Source organism: Triticum aestivum, chromosome 6B (genome assembly GCF_018294505.1).
Source record: "Triticum aestivum cultivar Chinese Spring chromosome 6B, IWGSC CS RefSeq v2.1, whole genome shotgun sequence".
NCBI classification, from domain to species: Eukaryota; Viridiplantae; Streptophyta; class Magnoliopsida; order Poales; family Poaceae; genus Triticum; species Triticum aestivum.
Window position 1 is genome coordinate 721,616,303 of NC_057810.1, and position 20,803 is coordinate 721,637,105.

The window sequence follows — 20,803 nt, forward strand, 5'->3', positions numbered from 1 at the left end:
GGAATCCTAGTTGGACTAGGATTGGAGGGGGAATCCTACTCCCAGAGGGAGTAGGACTCTCCTGCGCCTCCCCCCCCCCTTGGCCGGCCAGCCTCCCCTCCTCTCCTCCTTTATATACGGAGGCAGGGGCACCTCTAAACACACAAGTTGACACAAGTTGATCCACGTGATCGATTCCTTAGCCGTGTGCGATGCCCCCTGCCACCATATTCCTCGATAATACTGTAGCGGAGTTTAGGCGAAGCCCTGCTGCTGTAGTTCATCAAGATCGTCACCACGCCGTTGTGCTGACGAAATTCTTCCCCGACACTTTGCTGGATCGGAGTCCGGGGATCGTCATCGAGTTGAACGTGTGCTCGAACTCGGAGGTGCCGTAGTTTCGGTGCTTGATCGGTTGGATCGAGAAGACATACGACTACTTCCTCTACGTCGTGTCATCGCTTTCGCAGTCGGTCTGCGTTGGGTACGTAGACAATACTCTCCCCTCGTTGCTATGCATCACATGATCTTGCGTGTGCGTAGGAAATTTTTTGAAATTACTACGAAACCCAACAGTTTGGTCACGGGATCATGCATTACGGTACGAGTAAAGTGACTTGCCGATAACGAGATTGAACGAGGTATTGGGATACCGACAATCGAATCTCGGGCAAGTAATGTACCGATTGACAAAGGGAATTGTATACGGGGTTGCTTGAATCCTTGACATCGTGGTTCATCCGATGAGATCATCGAGGAGCATGTAGGAGCCAACATGGGTATCCAGATCCCGCTGTTGTTTATTGACCGGAGAGTTGTCTCGGTCATGTCTACGTGTCTCCCGAACCCGTAGGGTCTACACACTTAACGTTCGGTGATGCTAGGGTTGTAGAGATATGGGTATGCAGTAACCCGAAAGTTGTTCGGAGTCCCGGATGAGATCCCGGACGTCACGAGGAGTTCCGGAATGGTCCGGAGGTGAAGAATTATATATGGGAAGTCGAGTTTCGGCCATCGGGAAAGTTTCGGGGGTCACTGGTATTGTACCGGGACCACTGGAAGGGTCCCGGGGGTCCACCGGGTGGGGCCACCTATCCCGAAGGGCCCCATGGGCTGAAGTGGGAGGGGAACCAGCCCCTGGTGGGCTGGTGCGCCCCCCCTTGCCCCCCTGCGCCTAGGGTTCGGAACCCTAGGGGAGGGGGCGCCTCCACTTGCCTTGGGGGGCACTCCAACCCCCTGGCCGCCGCCCCCCACCCCCCCTAGAAGATCCCATCTCCTAGGGCCGACGCCCCCCTGGGGACCCTATATATAGAGGGGGGAGGGAAGGCAGCCGCACCTTTGCACTTGGCGCCTCCCTTCCCCCTTGCTACACCTCTCTCTTCCGCAGACGCTTGGCGAAGCCCTGCCGGATCCCTGCTGCATCCACCACCACGCCGTCGTGTTGCTGGATCTCCATTAACCTCTCCTTCCCCCTTGCTGGATCAAGAAGGAGGAGACGTCACGCTGACCATACGTGTGTTAAACGCGGAGGTGCCGTCCGTTCGGCGCTAGGATCTCCGGTGATTTGGATCACGACGAGTACGACTCCCTCAACCCCGTTCTCTTGAACGCTTCCGCTCGCGATCTACAAAGGTATGTAGATGCACTCCTATCACTCGTTGCTAGATGAACTCATAGATGGATCTTGGTGAAACCATAGGAAATTTTTTATTTTCTGCAACGTTCCCCAACATATCTACGTACCCCAAAAACATCCAGAAGCACCACGAAACCCTATTTCCACCGCCGCAATCTTCTGTACCCGTGAGATCCCATCTTGGAGCCTTTTCCGGCGCTCCGCCGGAGGGGGAATCGATCACAGAGGGATTCTACATCATCGCCAAGGCCTCTCCGATGAGTTGTGAGTAGTTTACCACAGACCTTCGGGTCCATAGTTATTAGCTAGATGGCTTCTTCTCTCTCTTTGAATCTCAATACAAAGTTCTCCTCGATCTTCTTGGAGATCTATTCGATGTAACTCTTTTTGCGGTGTTTGTCGAGATCCGATGAATTGTGGGTTTTATGATCAAGTTTATCTATGAGAAATATTTGAATCTCCTCTGAATTCTTTTATGTATGATTGGTTATCTTTGTAAGTCTCTTTGAATTATCAGTTTGGTTTGGCCTACTAGATTGGTCTTTCTTGCAATGGGGAGAAGTGCTTAGCTTTGGGTTCAATCTTGTGGTGTCCTTTTCCAGTGACAGCAGGGGCAGCAAGGCACGTATTGTATTGTTGCCATCGAGGATAAAAAGATGGGGTTTATATCATATTGCTTGAGTTTATCCCTCTACATCATGTCATCTTGCCTAATGCGTTACTATATTCTTATGAACTTAATACTCTAGATTCATGCTGGATAGCGGTCGATGTGTGGAGTAATAGTAGTAGATGTAGGTAGGAGTCGGTCTACTTGTTGCGGACATGATGCCTATATACATGATCATGCCTAGATATTCTCATAACTATGCACTTTTCTATCAATTGCTCGACAGTAATTTGTTCACCCACCGTAATACTTATGCTATCTTGAGAGAAGCCACTAGTGAAACCTATGGCCCCCAGGTATATCTTCCATCATATAAGTTTCCAATCTACATTATTTTGCAATCTTTACTTTCCAATCTATATCATAAAAATACCAAAAATATTTATCTTATCTTATTATCTCTATCAGATCTCACTTTCGCAAGTGGCCGTGAAGGGATTGACAACCCCTTTATCGCATTGGTTGTGAGGTTCTTGTTTGTTTGTGTAGTTACGAGGGACTTGTGTGGAGCCTCCTACTGGATTGATACCTTGGTTCTCAAAAACTGACGGAAATACTTACGCTACTTTGTTGCATCACCCTTTCATCTTCAAGGGAAAACCAACGCAGTGCTCAAGAGGTAGCAGTGTGCGGATAACATGGGCTGTTGGAGAGGTTGGTGGATGAGTGGTGCTCTCCCCAATGGCTAGCCGTCCACAACAAGGCCAGGGACAAGCGTGCCCAGATGCGAGGTGTGCCGCACCATCAAGGGAGCTCCAACCTGTTTGAGTACGGGGATCACTGGGTATGTGGTTTGGTTCATGCATTTTCATTCTTCATGCTAGCTTTAATTACTAATTTACCCTATTCCTCTCTTTCAGGCGCGGCACAACAAGAAGGAGGTGCCACCGCTGTACGACCTCTATGTCATGGACCATAGTGCCCCGTACAAGAAGGCCAAGGCATTCTCGGAGGATGACCTTAATCATCCAGATAGCTTCACCAACATCTCCTCCCATAACAAGCTTGTGAGGTATAGAGACTGGAGGAATGAGATGAAAGGCGAGGACTTCAACCCGAGCCAGAGTCCTTTTGATCCTAAGCTCGTGATGCTATCTGGTGATGGGAGGAAACATGGCCACATAGCCATTGGGGATGGGCTCATACGTTGTCCTAGAAGTCTCCCAGAGATCAAGAAGCGGCAGACGAAGTCTCTTCCCGAGATGAGGCCTCGACCACGACCAGTGGATCTTGCTATCGAGTCTAGGGCCCAGGAGCTTCTGGCGGAGGCAACCAGGCAGGTGGAGGAGAAGGTGAGGGACATGGAGGAGAGGACGGCTAATATGTTGGAGGTGGAGAGGAACCGGAACGACGCGGGTCACCGGGCCCTATACGAGATCCTCGTGGTAAGTTTCTCCCACATACTAGCCAAATCATGCACACAATGTTCGTTTCATCACTAACTAATATGACTGACTCGTGAAAACAAAATGTGCAGACCGTGTGCGAGAAAACCGGCCAGACCCCTCCGCGATGCCCCAAATTGCTATAGCGGACACGGTGAGTTTCATTTGAATGGTCATTAGTTACTAGTATTCACATTTCAGTTGCATCATGCTAACTAAACATTGCAAATGATCTTTTGTGCAGCACACCTCCCACAAAGGATCGACCAATCCTTCTCCGTCTCACGGTGGCGCAACCCCGACCGGCCCTTCACCTCCCGGATTATGGTAAGTTTCCCCAAGTGTTTTGCTTAACAAATGCTTTGTTAGCTAGAAAATGGCATAACAACCTAGGATAGCTCAATAATGGTCTATAGCTAGGTTAGCTAGTTCATTTATGACATAATTAGCTCACTTAGGTAAAAAAATGGCATAACAACCTAGAATAGCTCAATAATGATCTATAATTAGCTTAGCTACTTCATTTATGACATAATTAGCTCACTTAGGTACAAAATGGCATAACAAACTAGGATAACTCAATAATAATCTATAATTAGCTTAGCTACTTAATTTATGACATAATTAGCTCACTTAGGTATAAAATGGCATAACAACCTACGATAGCTCAATAATGATCTATAATTAGCTTAGCTAGTTCATTTATGACATCGTTAGCGCTCTTAGGTAAAAAATGGCACAATAACCTTGGTTTAGCTCCAAACTATTATATAATTCATTTATTTTCCTCCAGAATGATAAAATAACCTTACCTAGCTCCAAAATGACCGATTTTAACTATGATAGCTCTAAAATGACCTACACTTACCATTTTGTCCTACAAAATGAATAAATATGCTTAGTTAGCTCAAAAATGGCATAACTACGTAGGTTAGCTCCAAAATGACCTATTTACCTAGCTTAGCTCTAAAATGACCTACACACTTAGCATTTTTACCTACCTTGGGTAAAAAATGGCATTTTTACCTACCTTAGTTAGAAGAAGAAGGAAGAAGAAGAGGAAGAAGAAGAAGAAGAAGAAGAAGAAGAAGAAGAAGTCTTCTTCTTCTTCTTCTTCTAGCTAGTCTTCTTCTTATTCTTCTTCTTCTTCTTCTAGCTAGTCTTCTTCTTCTTCTTCTAACTTTCATCTTTTCTAATTTGCAGATTTGCTTGAGATGAGAAGCAGCATTGATGGAAACTTGTTGCAAACTTTTACTTGTGCTTGTGCTTCCTTTTTATTTATGAAAACTTTTTGCAAACTTGTTGGATATGTTCTTGGAAACTTGTTGGATATCTTGTTGGATATCTTGTTGCAAACTTGTATATATGGAAATGTTGTTGGAAACTTTGTATATGTTCTTGTTGTTGGAAACGTGTATATGTTGTTGGAAACTTATTGTTGGTATGATTGTTGAAATTATTTTGAAATATGTGTGTGTGTGCACACACACACACATAACAGGGGCTATATAGACACTTTGCAGTCTGCTGGCAGACGGCAAAGAGCTTTGCAAAGCTGCCACGTGGCAGCTACCTATGCAACCTGGGAATTAGGGGCTGGCCTATTTGGCAGATTTGCCGTCAGCCAGCAGACGACAAAAGCCTTTGCATCTTTGTCGTCCGCTAGCTGACGGCAAAGCACGCCGTTAACCACTTAACGGACCTGAACTGTCACGTGTGCCGTCCAAGTTCTTTGTCGTCTGTCAGCAGAGGGCAAAACCCTTTTCATCTTTGCCGTCCGCCAGCAGACGATAAAGAGGCCTTTGCCGTAGCCCGTTCAGCCGGACGTGTTGCCGTCCGCTGGCTGACGGCAAAGGTCTTTGCCATCCGCCATGTGTGCCTTTGCCGTCAGCCATGGCGGATGGCAAATTTCCTGATTCCTTTAGTGACTTATGGTGTTGGACCTGCTTGCACGACAACAATGTCATATTTATAGCTAGCGTTTAACATATTCCGACGCACCTAACAAGACGAAACTTTAGCGATGTTGTATTTTCTCAGCATGCCATTACCAAATTTGAAAGCAGGGGCGACATTGTTTTTTATTATCACTATACATAGACAGACGTTTGCATGCCAGGCATTTGGTTCACTATTGCTGCTAACAGATTAACAACTTTGTTACAAACATGTAACAAGGATAGTCAAAACAAGCCCCCTGATTCATAACCTTTAGAAACGAAAGTTCCATATTTGGACACTATAAATTTTTTCGTAGTAAACTTCAGATGGACCATGCCAGCACCACGAACAGAAGCACTTGAACCATTGCCCACTAGGATGGTGAAAGTCTGATAAGAAGAAAACATGAAAATATCACCCCATACATGTACTTACTGTTATGAGGGAAGGTTTGTTTCTTTTTCTTTGAAAGCTGCTCGAGATGCTCTAATTCAGTTTAACAATAACATCCCTCATAACAGTAAGCTACGCCAGTTTACAGCTAGCGGAGCAGATCACGTGGCTGCTCTGTTTCGGCCGGCGATCACTTTCCGTGCATAGACGGATCGATCTCCTGCACCCCGGCCGCGCCGCCGGCCGTCACCCTCATCCCCTCGCCACGCACGGCCCGCGTCGTCTTCCTTCCACGGCGTCCCTGCTATCTCCGCCAACGTCCATCAAGCACGCTCCTGAACCGAACGGCCTCGCCGTGAGCTCCGTGCTCAGGTCGTTATCGGCGCTACAAGCCGTCCATCAAGCACGCCGGCCAGCTGCATGACTGCTTCTTGGTGAGACCTGGGCTCGGCTCCTCCCTCGCACGCGGACGCTGCCTTTGCTTCATTCCTTCTGATGGGAGCTCTCTCTGGGTTCGGGGGTGCAAGGAGGGTGCTCGACGAAATGGCTACCAGGAACGTGGTGGCTGGAGACGCTATGCTAGCATGTTTGTGCCAGGACAGGGGACGTGGTGACGCCTGATGGAACGAACACACACATGTCCTGCGGCCTGTTTGGAGAGATGCCAGAGAAATGTTGCGCGTGATGCTGCGGTTGATGTCTGCGTGTGCAGAGCTCGGTTTCTTGCCACTTGCAAGGCAAAGTGCACGGAATTTTTACTCAAGGGCTCGTGTCATGGAGGGGACGACAACATCAGAGGCTTAGTGACAAGACTTCTTTTTTTCCAAATTAAGGAGCAGGGCTCCCACGGGTTTGGTCTGAAATTCAAAACATATGGCAATCTTGTTACAGTTCAGCAACACACAGCTGCAGCCAGAAACTTATCCAAATACTGCAGCTCCTACAACTGACCAAGTTCTCAACATATAGCGATGCCACAGGTACAACACTCCTTGTCCTTGCAGTCATCTTTATTTATCAAAGTACTCCCTCTGTCCGGAAATACTTGTCAGAGGAATGGATGTACCTAGACATATTTTAGTTCTAGATACATCCATTTTTATGCATTTCTGTGACAAGTATTTCCGGACGGAGGGAGTAGATGATTATCTTTGTAAAGTTTAGTTCTGAAAGAGTTGTTTCCAGTGAGGAAGGTTATGGTCCAACTTAGAGTCGTCCCATATAATGAGAACTAGTCTGTACTAGTCTGTGAAGAAGTCAGTAAAACAGAAGGGGACGGTTAACTCCAAATTATGTGATTTGCGAACACGGCTACAAAGGATGGCTACAAATCACCACACCCTCGCCCACCAGTCACCCACACTCATCCCTTTTGGAATTTTTCCTGTAACAACTCTGTTTACGATTCAACATAACAAGTTGTGGCATTTTTGACACACAATATAGGGGAAGCGAAGGAGCACACATGAACTAAAATAACATATATATAGAACATCTTCCCCTTACAGAGCATCACAAGCTTGCCTTATACATGGATTTATGGTACATATTGTCTCTAATTATAATTCCGTACATTGAACCTCATTGTAGAAGTACATTATGATGAGTGGTGATATTGAGTCTCATAAATGGCATCCTCCTTTGTCATCAAATTCTTGTAGTAGTAGGCAGGTTTGATGGCGATACACTGAATCTGATCACCATTCTCACCGGGCGCCACCTCTTTGATCTTCCTCCAGAAAGGCCTGTAATAGATGTTGCCACCGAGGGAGGAGGCACAACCTGGTCTTCAAATCCTTCATCTTTGCTTGAATTAGCAGTGAAAAAACTTGGTGGGAAATTTGGGAGCGTTGCATCGCTTTCCAGGTACTGCATAACGAGCCGCATGCATGGCCTTTCCTTGGGGAGCGAGTGGGAGCATAGAAGTCCAAGTTTTAGCACTAACTCTACCTCTTCAGCGACATGGTCCTGTTCTAACCTCGTGTCCATGGCATCAATGAGTGAACCAGTCTGCCATGTGTTGAACACCCAGTCTGCTAGCACCAGAGGTTCACCATGGGCATTCGCCTCAAGTGGCCGTCTTCCACATGCGACTTCCATCAGGAATATGCCAAATGCATACACGTCCGTTGCCTTGGTTGCCTTCCCGAGCCTAGCCAACTCAGGAGCAATGTAACCCCAGGTGCCTGCCACACGCGTGGTATGGGCGTCGGCTTCATGTCCGTGCAACCTTGCAAGGCCGAAATCACCTAGCCTTCCATTCATTCCATCATCAAGGAGCACGTTGCTCACCTTGATATCTCGATGGATAACAACCTGCTCCCAGTCCTCATGCAAGTACGCAAGGCCAGACGCAACCCCTTTGATGATGTGAAGCCTTTGAGCCCAGCCCAGAGTTGGCTTATCCTTTTTATGCAAATACGTATCAAGGCATCCATTGGGCATATAGTCATAGACCAAAAGAAGCTCCTGCCTGTGGCGGCAGTAGCCAATCAGTTGGACAAGGTTACGGTGGCGGAGGTGACCAAGAATGGCGATTTCAGCCATGAATTCTTTCATCCCCTGCTTTGACTCTGGAGACACCCTCTTGATTGCAATAGTCTGCTTATGGACAGCCAACACACCCTTGTAGACCTTCCCAAATCCTCCTTTTCCTAGGAGCGCCTTTTTGTTGAACCCGCCGGTGGCAATAAATAGATCTTTGTAAGTGAAACATTGCAACATCCCACAGTCAATTTCCCATTTTTCGTGTGCAAGGATTTTCTTCAACCACAACTTGAGATCGTAGGAAAAAATAACCACAAGAAGAACCAAGACAATGGGAACCAAAATGACCATGGGTAGGATGTATTTTTCATGATCCTCTTCTACATGAGGATCTGGCAGATCCTTTTGTACATGAGGATTTGGCAGGACTCGAGGGAGATCAAAGGGGTCTAGTGGTGGAGCTTGACCATTTATCATAAAACTCCATCCAAGAACATATTGGCTGAAATTTATTTGCTCTTTTGCAGCAGAGAACCCAGCATACACTTGATCAGAGTTTGACAGCAAAGATGAGAGATTGACAGTGGACGATAACTGTGGCAGACTCAGTGGTTTAAACCGTACGATCTGATCACCAAGTTGTTCTAAGGTGACATTTAGCTTTTGGTCCCTTCCATTATAATGTATCCACACTTGCATCGGTTTGGCGATGCTAAGTTTGGTGCTTTGGAACCTTCTGTTGGCCCTGTAGGAGCCGGTGGTATGGTTAAAGGAGACTAAGCTTTTGACATCGATCTCAACAAGGTGGTCGTTGATGTAGTTGAGCTCGATTGTAAAGAAGAACTGGTCACTTGAGTTGGAGCTGTTACCTCCTATATCAGTGAAACCCAGCTGGCCCTGAACCACTGAATCGTTGTGCAGATGTTGCAGCTCCATGGTGGAAGAGAGCACGAAGACCATACCAGGAGCTCCCGAGGGGCTTTCAGTGGTGTCAGAGTTGATGGCAAACACGAAGGTTGTCGAGAAGGAGGTCCCACCACCACTGGAGTTGCTACTGAAATCGAGGGGCCTGCTGTAAAAAGCATCCCCTTCTGTCAGGGTGACGCCACCGGTAAGCCTTATAGCACGGCCTACCATAGACGCTTGGCCACTCAACTTCAGGTTTTCCTCAGAGAAGCCATTGAAGATGAGTTCGTCGCTGCTGGCGGTGTGCATAAATGCATGGAGGTTAACAAGGGTGGTGAGGATGAGGAGGAAATGGTTACCCATGTCCATAGTTGAGTTACATCGATGCTGAAGCATATGCCTGCTAATTAATGGAGGTTGCAGGAGCCCAGAAATTGTGCGGCCCAAAAATGCTCAAGATAACAAAAGACTACAGCTGGCTGCAGTGATCAAGTGTGTGGTTGCAAACCAATCTTGGACTTCTTCTCGTTGCGTATTGGACGGGAATGTGAACAGATTTGTCCGATCAATTGACAGTGAAACCTGGACTTCCAAGTCGCCGCTCAAGTCGTCGGGGCTGTGAACAGATATTTGTTCTCTGTGACGGTATGAATTTGCCGCCCACCTGGAAAATCACCTAAACTTACCAGCACGACTTAACCTCCTCCATAGCACAGATTTTACACTATATATATATATATATATATATATATATATATATATATATATATATACCTAACTGCTTCAGTGTTTCCTTCACTCACTGCCCTACATAGCAAGCTAGTTAATTTACCTCTTTGGCAGAATGCTTCGTCTCTCTTTGCGCCCCTACCTCATTGTTCTCTTCTTCCTCGGTCTTGCCGACCACCTCCACACCTCGGGTGTCATCGCTGGTACTAGTGAGCTGGTCTATAATGGCTTTTCAGCCGATATGAAGCTTGATGGCAAAGCTTTGTGGATAAATGACGCGTTGAGTCTAACCGATGGCCCAGGTGGTACAAGCGGTCATGCTTTCTGCAGCTATCCCCTAAGCTTCCAAAATCATCCTGGCGGCGCTATCTCCTCTTTCTCAACCACGTTTGTGTTTGTCATGGGCTTCAAGCAGTATAAAGGTAATGGGATGGCCTTCGTACTTTCATCCACCAGTGACTTACCAGATGATTCGCCAGGCGAGTACCTTGGCCTCCTCTATTCTAACTCAGATGGCCATGTTTTCTTCGCTGTCGAGTTCGACACCTTCTTGAATCCTGAGATCGATGACATCGATGACAACCATGTTGGGATTGATGTCAACAGCTTGGTCTCAGTTGAATCAAAAACTGCTGGCTTCTATGACTACATCGGCGAGTTCCAAACCATTGTACTCAGAAGCGGCAAACCAGTTCAAGCATGGGTGGACTATGATAGCAAATCACACCAGCTAAATGTTACCTTAGCAGCTTGCTGTATCTCTAAACCCCAACTTCCGTTGCTGTCGACCACTGTCAATCTGTCCTCTTTGTTGTCACTGGGTCCAGTTTATGCTGGGTTCTCTGCATCCAGCAGCAAAGTCTCCTCTGACCATTATGTTCTAGGCTGGAGTCTGAAGCTAGATGGGGTGGCTCAACCACTTGACTACACTCTATTGCCATTTGGCGCTGGAGATGAAACTCGTGAAGAGTCCAAATCTGATGTTACCTTCTATATAGTTAAAGGAGTGCCATCGATTGTACTGTTAGTCTTCCTAATAGTTCTTTTTATTCTGATCTGTCGGCATCTAAGAAAGGCAAAGGAAGATGATGAGTGGGAGATAAAGTGTGGGATGCCCTCTTTCACATACAAGGATCTACTAACTGCCACCGAAGGCTTCAGCAATAAGATGCTCCTTGGGAAAGGAGGCTTTGGAAGGGTGTACAAAGGGGTACTGCCTTCCACCACACAGCATGTCGCCATCAAGCGGGTGTCACCGGAATCAAAGCAGGGGAAGAAGGAATTCATGGCGGAGATCGCCATCCTTGGCCATGTCCGCCACCGAAATCTTGTCCAACTGCTAGGCTATTGCCGGTACAAGCAGGAGCTGCTCTTGGTCTATGACTACATGCCCAATGGCAGCCTTGATAGGTACTTGTATGACAATACTACGCCGACCCTGGATTGGGCGCAGAGGCTTCGCATCATCAAAGGCGTAGCTTCCGGCCTCTTCTACCTGCACGAGGATTGGGAGCAAGTCATCATCCATCGGGACATCAAGGCGAGCAACGTTCTCCTCGACGACGACATGAATGGGAGGCTTGGTGACTTTGGCCTCGCAAGGCTGCATGACCACGGAGTCGATGCCCACACCACGCATGTGGCAGGCACTTGGGGATACATTGCCCCTGAGCTGGCCCGGCTTGGCAAGGCGACCAAGGCGACCGACGTTTTTGCATTCGGAGTGTTTACCATAGAGGTGGTGTGCGGGAGAAAACCAATCGGCCCGGCCAACACCAGCGGCGGCCTTCTTGCGCTGGCGGATTGGGTATGTGGCACATGGCAAGGTGGCTCGATCATCGACGCCGTGGACCCTGAGCTGAAAGATTACGACACGGCGGAGGTTGAGCTTGTGCTGAAGCTTGGGTTGTTGTGCTCTCATTCGCTGTCCAGGTCGCGCCCATGTATGCGTCTAGTAATGCTGTACTTGGAAGGAGGTGCAAGACTTGCAGACTTCCAGCCGGCTTCTCTGGTCACTGATGGACATGAGGATGAAGAGATTGATCAGGCTTTGTGTACATCTGCAGCTACGACTGTGACCATTCTGTCTGGAAGGTGATACTTCTATTGTGGAGTTCATATCATCATGCAAGCTTATCACCAATGTTTATTTTGGATCTCTGCAAGTTAACCTGCTGGATGCGCGTCCTCGGGGCCGGCGTGGTGTGGTGCCGATGTTTGTAAGCAAGTGGCTAATCCAGAGCGCGTGGTATGGTAGGGTGTCGACTATGGTCGCTTGCGTGGTAGAGTCATCGGCCCGTTGGGGCGCAGCCTTGGGGCTGGCGTGTTTGTATGGCTCGTTGTATCGGTTTTCGGCCGGTTTCACTTATTGACCGGTCAATTCTCTTCTTCTGTATGAAATGGTAGAGCTCTGGTGGACTTGTGTGACAATTTACTTGTCCAAGGGCCGAAAAGCTCTAGTTGCAACAATTAGAATGAAATTTGTTGGCACAACCCAGAAACAAATTGGACACTAGCAGTACTGATGATAATGTCAGATCCGCAGTTCTTTTCGCACGAGATCAGATTCATGATTTTAGATAGAAATGGTAGAAAACTGAATTAATCTGAATAGCTTGTTCGCCGAAGGTAACAACAGGGCATCACAAAACTCCCTCTCATACATGCATACTGACTGCCTCACTGAACCTATTTTCTGATGGGTCAGCTGAGACGGTTACTCTTTATTATCAGCTTTCATTTTCTGTCATGTCAAAAAAAAAAGTTTCAATTTTCTGTGAAATGATGGAATTGGAAGCTATGCTCCATAATTCGAAAAAAATATGTTCCATTATCTCTATGATAGTGAAACCTGATCCTATCTGGGATCGTACAGGAGCTGGAGCCAGAAGTGGCACTATCGTTGATCCTAGTCGACGACTCGACTTTGGGCGTTGGGGGGGAAAATGCCGGTCTAATTACGTTTCGTTTCATTGTGCAGTTGTCCCTTGCTACTAGCTACCAGATGGAGTTGTTTTCCATCGCCATCCAGAGCAAAACTCCTACCATATACTCCCTCCGTTCCAAAATAGATGACTTAACTTTGTACTAACTTTGTACAAAGTTAGTATAAAATTGGGTCATCTATTTTGAAACGGAGGGAGTAGTATATGTGATCCCCGTCGGAAGATGAAGCCCCGTCAGAAAACTGAAACGACAATAGAAACAAAGTATATTCATAATAAGATTATTAGATGCTTTTCCCCCTCAAAAAAAGATTAGATGCTTTTTTTCAATATCATAGCTGCATCTTTCTCTGTGCAAGTGCCCGAGTTCGACGGGTGTGGGCCAGCATAGGTCACCACGACGAATCCAAGCATTAGAGCCGGTCATTAGAAATAAACCAGTATTTCTTTAAGCATCGATACTTACTTACTTGTAGACAAGATTAGAAGCTTAATTAGCCACTCCTCCTATAAAACACTTGATCGATTTGAAAAAAAATATTTGGATTTGATAAAATTACATGAACTTGAAAAAAATAGACTGATTTGAAAAAAATACACAAATTTCAAAATAGTTCACGGATTTGAAAAATGTATGTTTATTTTTGAAAAAATTGCGCGAACTTGAAAAAACTATGTGGATTTGAAAAGAGTATGTGAATCTCAAAAAGTTCACGGATATGAAAAAATTATGCGAATTTGAGTCAGCACCGGTCAAAACCGGGGTCAGTTAGCACCAAAACTGGTCAAAATCAAGACCAGGGACGAACCTTGTCCGGTTTTGTTAGTTGAGGGTGCAAGTTGTCCGGTTTCGGAGTTGAGGGACCAAATCTAAACTTCACCGAGAGTTAAGGGACGAAAAGTATACTTTTCTCTAAAAATAAGCATCAGCTTGGGTTATCTGACTAAGCACCGTGCATTGTACAAAGGCCTTAGATGCGGGTTTCTGATGACATTGCACAAGCCTGTGACTCGTGACAGACAGATCCACAAATAATAAGGTACCAAGTGCATCGGTATGTATATAGTTTCTCTATTTATTAACTAGGCCACTAGGCCACAAAGCAACAAAACTATATCCTCCATGGGCTCCTGCCACTTGACCAAGTGCCGGTGAGTGATGTATCTGGTAAAAAAAATCACAAGATACCCTGGTAAGAGTTCAAGGAACACGTCTATGCAACAGATGGAAACATATGAGGTACCATCTATAATTTCCGAACAACGAGCTTGCGTCGTTAGCATCATCGAAGTCAGCCAGTCAATGGATCATTCAAGTTCAGAAAAAAACTAGTTGTGCTATGTGTTTGGTTTCATTTCACTAGGTGCCCAGAGCAGAAAGATTCCACAGTTTTGCTGCTGCGCAGGGCAGCAAAAGTGTTCGTTTTGCAAGTGCCTAAGGAGCAACCACTCCAAAGAGTAGCATCATTTTGGGTGTCAAAAAGGTTGCGGTACCCAGCCTATGGAGAACTGCTTTTCGGAACTTGGGCGGGATCACCTTCTTCTGGATCCAATGGAGGATCCCCATCTTTAGAAAACCTTGAAAGCTCTTCCTCGACTTTCCTCGAGGTGTTCTCTTGAGCTTTCTACAGGCCTTTGGCACGTGCATCCCAGAGCTGCTTAGTGCATCGATCTGTTTATTCAGTTTCAATTCAGGATTAGAGAAAGAAACCGACCACTTTGCAATGTGATAAAACGTTAGGAGGTAACAGGTTAACTGTTGAGATTGAAAAAGGTAAATAACCTGGGGAATAACAACCGGTTCTCCATGGGCTTTGAGAGGAATAATTAATCTTCAGTCCTCTTTCCACTTACGCCATTGATTACAATCCCCAGGCCTCTTGTCTGTAAGAACAAAAACCAGAAGTCAGCTGAGACAAGTAGCTAGCTACAAACAGCTTCCAGTATTTCTTCCATCCTAAATGTTGTAAAGCAGTGGCCTTTGACGTTCGCATTAGTAACCCAACTGCTTCAGGAATTAAAGCAAGATATGGTAGGAAAAGAAACAAGATGATAGTCTCATAGTTCATCTGAAAACAAACTGACCTTAAGCTCTCACAGATAGGCTTGCCATAAACAGAGAAATAACCTATTTAGCTTTCGTCAAGCTAACTCCTGAAGAGACATTGATTTACAGTGTCCATCTCACATGAGAGACAAGCATGATATTACCTATGTAAACCCTAAAAGAGGCACTTTGGCTGCAAGCAAGTACATCCCCAAGAATAAGAGGCTGGACAATAAGGCAATAATGCCAAGGGTAAATACATCTGTCACAGCCGACCAAAGCTCATTCAGATGAGTGTAAGGCCGTAAGAAAAATGTGTGAGTCGTTCTTCGTTTGAGCCAGTCAACAAGACATCGATCAGTTTCAGACTTGATGTAGTGAAAATTAGAAATAAGACGAATTACAGAATGGGAGATAAAATGTAGCTTGGTTATTCATTTTCTTATCCGAATTCCTGGTACACCCTTTAACCCCATCTTCAAGGCGGTTTTCCTAAACAGCATCGGAGGCTTTTCCATGCCGATAGAGACGCCGAACCTACTAGCCAGGTCAGCAAGCATGACTTTGTCTCTGCTAATATCAGCTATTGAGTTATAGTAACCAAGCCATGCGTGGTACGCGGCTTCCTTGATGCTCATGTCAACAATCCTGATCGAATCATCAACCTGCAGCACAAGAAAATTCAGGAAAATAATCAGGCGAGAATGTATGCATATAACGCTGAAATGCAAAATATGTACAAGTACGCCAGGTCAAACCTTTTGTTTCATCTCCTGGTCAATCTGTGGCACAGGAGCCTTCTGTATTGGAAGATCATGTATCTCCTTCAAGAAATACTCTTCCCATGGCGCAATCAACAGAATTCCTTTCCCGGATTTACCTTCTCTTCCAGTCCTTCCAAGACGATGAATATAATGCTCTCTACCAGGAGGAACGCCAGCCTGATAAAATCATAATGTGCGGTTAGAGCAGCAATGGTGAAGACAACCATGCAAAGTAATGGCATTAAAGAGATAGCTGCCACTCCTGCAGTTGCTTTAGTCTAGGCAGATAAATGTTCTTGCTCAGAAACTTCCTTAGCTGTATTAACCATCAAAAAGAAAAGAAATTCTACCTGAATCACTAGAGTAACATCTGGATAATTCACTCCACGTGTTGAAACATCTGATGTTACCAGAATCAGGCGATTGGAATCCCGGAACTCTTCAGAAATACGTGTTCTATAAAGCTGGGGCTTTCTTGAATGTATCTCTCTGACGTTTAGCTTCAGATCTCGAAGCATTATATACATAAATTCAGTCACCATGGCAGTTGTGCAGAAAACTATCACCTGCATGCAATGGAAAGACATTAGTGATTTAAGAAATTGCAAATTTACCAGCAAATCATACTGCTTGATCAAGCGACGTGGGCAGAGGAGGGAGCACCTTATAGTCCACTTCCTGATCAATATGCTCTCGAAGAAGGCGATGAACCATATGAAAGTGCAGTTCATGTGGTACCACGAGATATTGCTGTTGTACCTAAGCTCAAGAACAGAAGACATTAAGGGATCAATATTCTACCACACAAAAAAAATCCATAACAGACAAGAGAAGAAAGGCTATTACAGAATCATACTCCCTCCGATCCATATTAACTAAATCAGCAACAATTGTACTAAATCAGCAACAGTTAATATGGATCGGAGGGACAAATATTTTACTTTCAGATCAAATCCGTTCAGAAGTGCTGCTTGTGTTATCATACAACGTGACATTTGGTATAAATGTTTATGTGAATGTCGACATCTTTTGCATGACAAACTTCCAATGAAAGCTGAACAACGTGTAAAACTCTAAACAGCTAAATGGGGTCCTTTTCTTAAATAGAATGACGCAATAGAACACCATGGCATCAGCACATCAACTGCCTTATCCAAAAATAAAATAAAAACACATCGACTGCCTGCATCTGGTAAGGGAAATGCAAAGTGAGAATGTCAACCGTAACACTCTTTACTTGCAGAAGCCAGAATGAAACAAGTGCTTTGCAGCCACTAATGGAAGATTATTCTGTTTGTCATTGGTGCCAAATATTACTTGAGTAGGAGTAGAAATAGAAACCTTAGTAGGAGTTTCAACGGCCCCCAAGCCCACTGTATCGACAAAAACATGATCCTTGTTTAAAACCATCTGTGAAACCCTTCGAACCTGCCAATAAAGAATAAGAACCATCATTCCCATTTTCAGACCAGTGGGTGTCCATAAAGAAGGTAAACTACAGATTATATGATACAAGAAAGGCACTCATGCTACAGGCTATGCTGACTACATTACCTCTTTTGGAACAGTAGCTGAAAATAGTAGTGTCTGTCTTTGGCGTGGCAAGCTATCAGCAATCTTCTCTATGTCTTTGCGAAAACCCAAATCTAGCAAGTGGTCAGCTTCATCCAACACAAGCAATTTCAATCCCATCAAGCGGACAGAGAATGAAGATCTGTTTTCAATATGATCCAGCAGCCTACCAGGTGTTGCCACTAAAATCTGAAAAGGGAAATCCCAACCATATTATTAAGTCAACCCAGCAGTTAGGAGTTTAGACTTGATCTTTAGTAGCTCAGTAAATGCTACAAACCTGGCATGGATCGGACTCTAACCGTCTTTGATCAAGCTTGAATCTAGTGCCACCAATAAGAGACTGAACACCCACTCCATGATGGTACTTCACCAAAACATTCGCCTCAGCTGTAACCTGGACGGCAAGCTCTCTTGTAGGGCATAGGACAAGGGCAAATATTGGAGACACTCGATGATTTGTATGGCTCTTCATGGCATTCAAGACTGATTCAATTGCAGGAAGCTGTGTATCAATTCATTGCTTTTAATAAATTGGTTAAGGACAACAAAACCGAAAGGAACAACATCCCAAAGTAACTTCTTGCAAATGAACATTACCAGAAAAGCTACACTTTTGCCGGTTCCAGTTTTGGCCTTGACAAGAACATCTTTACCTGCATTTAGACATTGATGAGTCAGGAGCAATCCCCTGATCGTTGCAAGGTTTCAGTGATAGCATCTTCAGATAGTTCATGCACAGCCAAAATGGTACTACTGGAGTCAAGTGCTAAATACAAACTACTGAAGTCAAGCAACACGTCCCATAATATTACCGCCAAAAGGTTGTGATTCTTTCCCCGTGATTCAGGAAATTCGTTCACGAGGAAAGTGAAATAAGATATAATACCTTCGAGACAAACTGGAAGAGCTGCTTCCTGGACAACAGTTGTCTGTATATATCCAGCATCAGTGAGTGCTTTGACAGTAAGTGGGGAGATGCCACACTCATCGAATCTGAAGATAAAACAAGAACATGAATTGTGATGCCAACTCATCAAATCTAAGGGAAAAAGAAATATCATAACTTGTCGATAAGATGGGCACAATCACTGTTGCAGTGTAGGAGGGTGTGTGATTTGAAGAAGCTAATTCACCGATCATTCATTAATCTTGAGTTAGAAGGCATGTAAAAAGCAGGATGTGCTACAAACATTATGTCTATCATTTGCATCACGGGTGGCCAATTCTTATTTATAGACCAGTGCCTGACTAACAAAAAGAAACTTCATAAGGGGGCAACTTCGGTGACTCATATATCAAGAGCCACACATTTCAAGTCTTCTTAGTTGATTTTTCCTAATTCAACCATGCAGACACTACTTCTTACAAAGTTAGCAGGCCACACAACAAATGAGGCAATTGGTTACGAGGAAAATAAACAACATCAGAGATAACGGCGAGAGTGTAACCTTTTATTGGTAAACACAGATTCACCCCTTGACTCGTACCGCCTCCTCTCAGCACCCAGCACCTCCCTGTTTCTTATCTCCTCTCGCAGCTCTTGGATTCTACCAGTGATATCATCATCGCTTTCCTCCTCGTAGGACTTGAGCGGTCTCCTATCTCTCTTCATATCACAGTTCCTCAGAGCAGCAGTGCTCCATTTCCTCCTGATGGCGCTCGTCTCCCCCGGTTCATCATCTTCCGACTCATCTTCCCTCGAAGCCACGAATTTTGCCAACCTCAGATCCCTAGCAGCCGGCATAACCTCCTCATCCTCGTCTGATGAATCCGGCCTCCATTTCTGGCCAAACCGCCGTGGGGCTGCTACAGAGTACAACCTCTCCTGAGTATAAAACAGAGCCAACGGTGTCGCCTTCCTGCCATTCCCAGCCTCGGCGAGCTGTCTAGCAACCAACGGCATCAGCGCAGCACCCGATTCCCGGCACGGCGAGCATGGAGGCATCACCGAGTAGCATCTCTTCGGACCGAAGAAGCCGAAGGACGCCTCCTTCCTCTGCGAAGGCGTGCCGGAGCCCGGGCTCCATTGCCACCACCAGGGAGCGGCCGTCCCGTACCCTCTCCTCTGGTTGAACGCGGCGGGCAATCGCGGCTCATTTCCGGCTCCCCTTCCCGCCGTCGGCTCCCCAGAATCCAGCTCTTCCCAGTCCTTCCAGTCCCCTCCTCCCCGGGGCGGCTTCGGCTTCTCCCCTGACTCCACCTGCTTCCAGTCGACCATCCGGGCGCCGGACGGCAGGCTCCTCGCGGGCTGCTGCTGCTGGTGCGGGGGGAGCCGTGCCCGGCGTAGCGGGCCGTCGTCGTCGTTCCAGAGGTCCTCGGCGCCAGGGCGGAGGAAGCGGTCGGCGAGGGCGCGGATGTGGGCGCGCGAGGAGGTGGGGCCGGCGTGGTCAGCGGGGGAGGCAGGGGCGCCTGGGAGGTGGGAGGCGCGGATCTCGGAGCGCAGGCGGGCGAGGTAGAGCTGCTTCTCGTGGCGGAGCAGGCCCCGTTCCTTCCCCCGCGCCAGCTTCTCGTGCATCCGCTTGTGCTGCCACTTGGACAGCCCGCCCGGGAACGTCCGCGGCCCGCCCCCCATCTCGGGCTCTTCTCTGGCGAAAGGTTTAGTCGTCTTTAGGCTGTGTTTGGTTGAGCTGCGGATTCTGAAAAAGAGTATGTGAAAATGCTAATTGACTGTAAAGCACTGATGTGTACTACTACTACATTGCGCGGTAATTCAACGATCATTCCCTTCTTCAAAGGAGCATTCAGTTATGAATGAAGCAGTGCAGAAATAATGGCATCATACATACAGCTTCAGCTTCAGTAGAAGAAGATGGACCATACAAAATAGTACTACAACATAATCCCAACAAATCATCTACTAATACTGTCATGCATACAAGCAAGCAATAGACGAGTGCAGTTGGTTCATACAAACTACAAAGAATTTCACACAAGCACGTACTGACCAATACATGAAACAAGAGTTTGTTAATCGTATCAGACAATAGACGAGTGCAGCCCGATGCGGCGCGGCCGGCCATTCAAGGTGGTTGGAGGAGGGGCAGGTGGAGAAAGTAGGGCCCGGTGCGCCGGCCGGACCACTGGCAGAAGGGGAGGGAAGGAGGGAATGGGGAGGGAGGAGAGGTACCTGGCCGGTCGCCGGAGGGGTCGGGGTCGGCGGCGGCGGCGGCGGTGGCTGGGGCGCCGGGGAACCCTATTCCCTCCACCTGCCTATGGCTGGAGGCGTTCGGTCGTGCGGGTGATTGGACTCTGGCTCCGGACTCGCTCAAAGGGCGGCCGAGATGGGCCTGGGCCAGCCCACGACCGCGCCTCTTTCTTCTTCCTGATTCTTTTTTACTTTTCTGGT

At 46.5% G+C, this 20,803-nt stretch overlaps 3 protein-coding genes across 3 annotated transcripts; 1 reads left to right on the top strand and 2 right to left on the bottom strand.

The window, feature by feature from the left end:
- Window positions 1-7,487: 7,487 nt before the first annotated feature.
- Window positions 7,488-10,034, bottom strand: LOC123140021 (L-type lectin-domain containing receptor kinase SIT2). The gene has a single exon (XM_044559752.1). It carries the CDS (start codon window positions 9,791-9,793, stop codon window positions 7,652-7,654), a length of 2,142 nt encoding a protein of 713 aa, XP_044415687.1. The 5' UTR covers window positions 9,794-10,034; the 3' UTR covers window positions 7,488-7,651.
- A 206-nt stretch (window positions 10,035-10,240) lies between these two features.
- LOC123140022 (L-type lectin-domain containing receptor kinase SIT2-like) lies at window positions 10,241-12,437 on the top strand. The gene has a single exon (XM_044559753.1). It carries the CDS (start codon window positions 10,242-10,244, stop codon window positions 12,222-12,224), a length of 1,983 nt encoding a protein of 660 aa, XP_044415688.1. The 5' UTR covers window position 10,241; the 3' UTR covers window positions 12,225-12,437.
- Window positions 12,438-15,479: 3,042 nt separating this feature from the next.
- Window positions 15,480-20,741, bottom strand: LOC123140023 (DEAD-box ATP-dependent RNA helicase 48). Its single transcript, XM_044559754.1, has 11 exons — window positions 20,585-20,741; window positions 18,906-20,093; window positions 18,344-18,450; window positions 18,055-18,110; window positions 17,735-17,959; window positions 17,437-17,643; window positions 17,224-17,310; window positions 16,546-16,641; window positions 16,233-16,448; window positions 15,877-16,059; window positions 15,480-15,783 (listed from the first exon to the last, which is right to left on the bottom strand). The coding sequence occupies exons 2-11, from the start codon at window positions 20,027-20,029 to the stop codon at window positions 15,553-15,555; spliced, it is 2,532 nt and encodes an 843-aa protein (XP_044415689.1). The 5' UTR covers window positions 20,030-20,093; window positions 20,585-20,741; the 3' UTR covers window positions 15,480-15,552.
- Between the last annotated feature and the right edge of the window lie 62 nt (window positions 20,742-20,803).